The sequence below is a fragment of the Protobothrops mucrosquamatus genome, unplaced genomic scaffold (assembly GCF_001527695.2).
Source record: "Protobothrops mucrosquamatus isolate PMUCROS unplaced genomic scaffold, P.Mucros_1.0 scaffold1711, whole genome shotgun sequence".
NCBI classification, from domain to species: Eukaryota; Metazoa; Chordata; class Lepidosauria; order Squamata; family Viperidae; genus Protobothrops; species Protobothrops mucrosquamatus.
In genome coordinates, this window is record NW_015387860.1 from 55,704 (window position 1) to 57,125 (window position 1,422).

Genomic DNA, 1,422 nt, shown 5'->3' on the forward strand with positions numbered 1-1,422 from the left:
AACCTATGGGTCGCGACCCCATTTGGGGTCGATCGACCATTTCACGGGGGTCGCCAAGCAAGGCTGTCCGCCATTTTTTTTGTCCGCCATTTTTCCCCCCTTTTCCGGCGGGTGCCTTACCTCCCTTGGGCTGGGCCAGCTGGTAGTCAGCCTGCCCCGTCTCTGCCGCTTGCCAGCTACGCCTCGGCTGGCGCAGGGGGCGGAACCACGCATGTGCAGTGCTCCCAGGCAGGGAAAGTCCTCAACTTACGACCGGTTGGGTAGTCCTCGACTTACGACCGGTTTAGTCCTCGACTTACGACCGGTTTAGTCCTCGACTTACAACCGGTTGGGGGTCGCGGCATTAAAAAGGTTGAGAACCACTGGCCTAGATAGAAGACGGGCCTTAAGTCGAATTTAGGGCCACCAAGTATAGAAAACGCTTGAAAGCTGCTGCCATCTAATGATCGTTCAGATTTATGCTCCCTTGATTGACAGCCCTGCATTCACGGGAAAAAAAAACACGCAAACAGAATTGCACCATTCTCAAATTCACGCGCCACCCTTGCCTCCCCACCGTCATTCCCCCTCCATCCCCCTCGCCCCCGATTGTTGCTTGGGTTGCATTTCAGAGCGCCCGCTTTGCAAGGCGCCAGCTTCTCCCCCAAGCGCCCCACACAGCGGCTCTCCGTCGAAGAGGGAGGAGGCGTGTGCGCAGGGCTGCCGGCTGATTGTTCCCCACACCGGCTTTGCGTAAGCCAGACAGGGCCCCCTGCTGCCCGCCGGCCGGCGATGCAGCAAGGCGGGCTTTCGCCGAGCGAGGCGGCGCTGACTCAGCCAGGGCCGAAGGAAGCTCAGGGCAATGGCGCTCAGCCCCCCCGAGCGGCAGCCGGGCCCGCCTGAGCCCCCGTGCCCGGCGCCCCAGCAGCAGGAAGACGAGGCGGACACCGAGGCCACCCTCGACCCTCAGCAGCTGCGCGGCCTGGAGACCGAGGCCGGCGGGATCCCGCTCCATTCGCCCTGGACCTTCTGGCTCGACAAGTGAGTGCGGGCGGGAAGACCGGATGGGGAAGCGAGCGAGAAAGAGGGAGAGCGCTGCTTGCGCCCGGCTCGGCTCGGCGGTGGGGCGCGGGCTGGGCGCGCGGGCGTGGTTCCCGGGCTGCCCGGGCTGCCTCCCCCCTCCCTCCATGGCTCGCCGAGCGGGTGGGGGAAGAGTTGGCCTTTGTTGGCTTTCTCCCCGGCCCTTCCCCCACTGCGCCGGCAGTTCTCGCCTTTTCAAGGGCGAGGAGCGCGAACTGTCCAAGCCCGGCAAACCGGAGGCTCTTGCTCCCCTTAGCTGAGCATCTCGGGCGCCCACGCGTGGCTCCATCTCTGGACCTCAGCCGGACGCGCCCGGGCGCCAAGTCTGCTTACCTGCAAATGCCCTCGGGCTGCAGTCTAGTG

At 64.6% G+C, this 1,422-nt stretch overlaps 1 protein-coding gene across 1 annotated transcript in view; it reads left to right on the forward strand.

Annotated features, from left to right (window-relative positions):
* The first annotated feature begins 841 nt into the window (after window positions 1–841).
* EIF4E3 (eukaryotic translation initiation factor 4E family member 3) overlaps window positions 842–1,422 on the forward strand; it is a 24,619-nt gene continuing 24,038 nt past the window's right edge. The window contains exon 1 of the mRNA XM_015822872.1: window positions 842–1,020. Coding sequence (XP_015678358.1) covers window positions 842–1,020 — 179 coding nt within the window. The remainder of the gene's footprint in view (window positions 1,021–1,422) is intronic.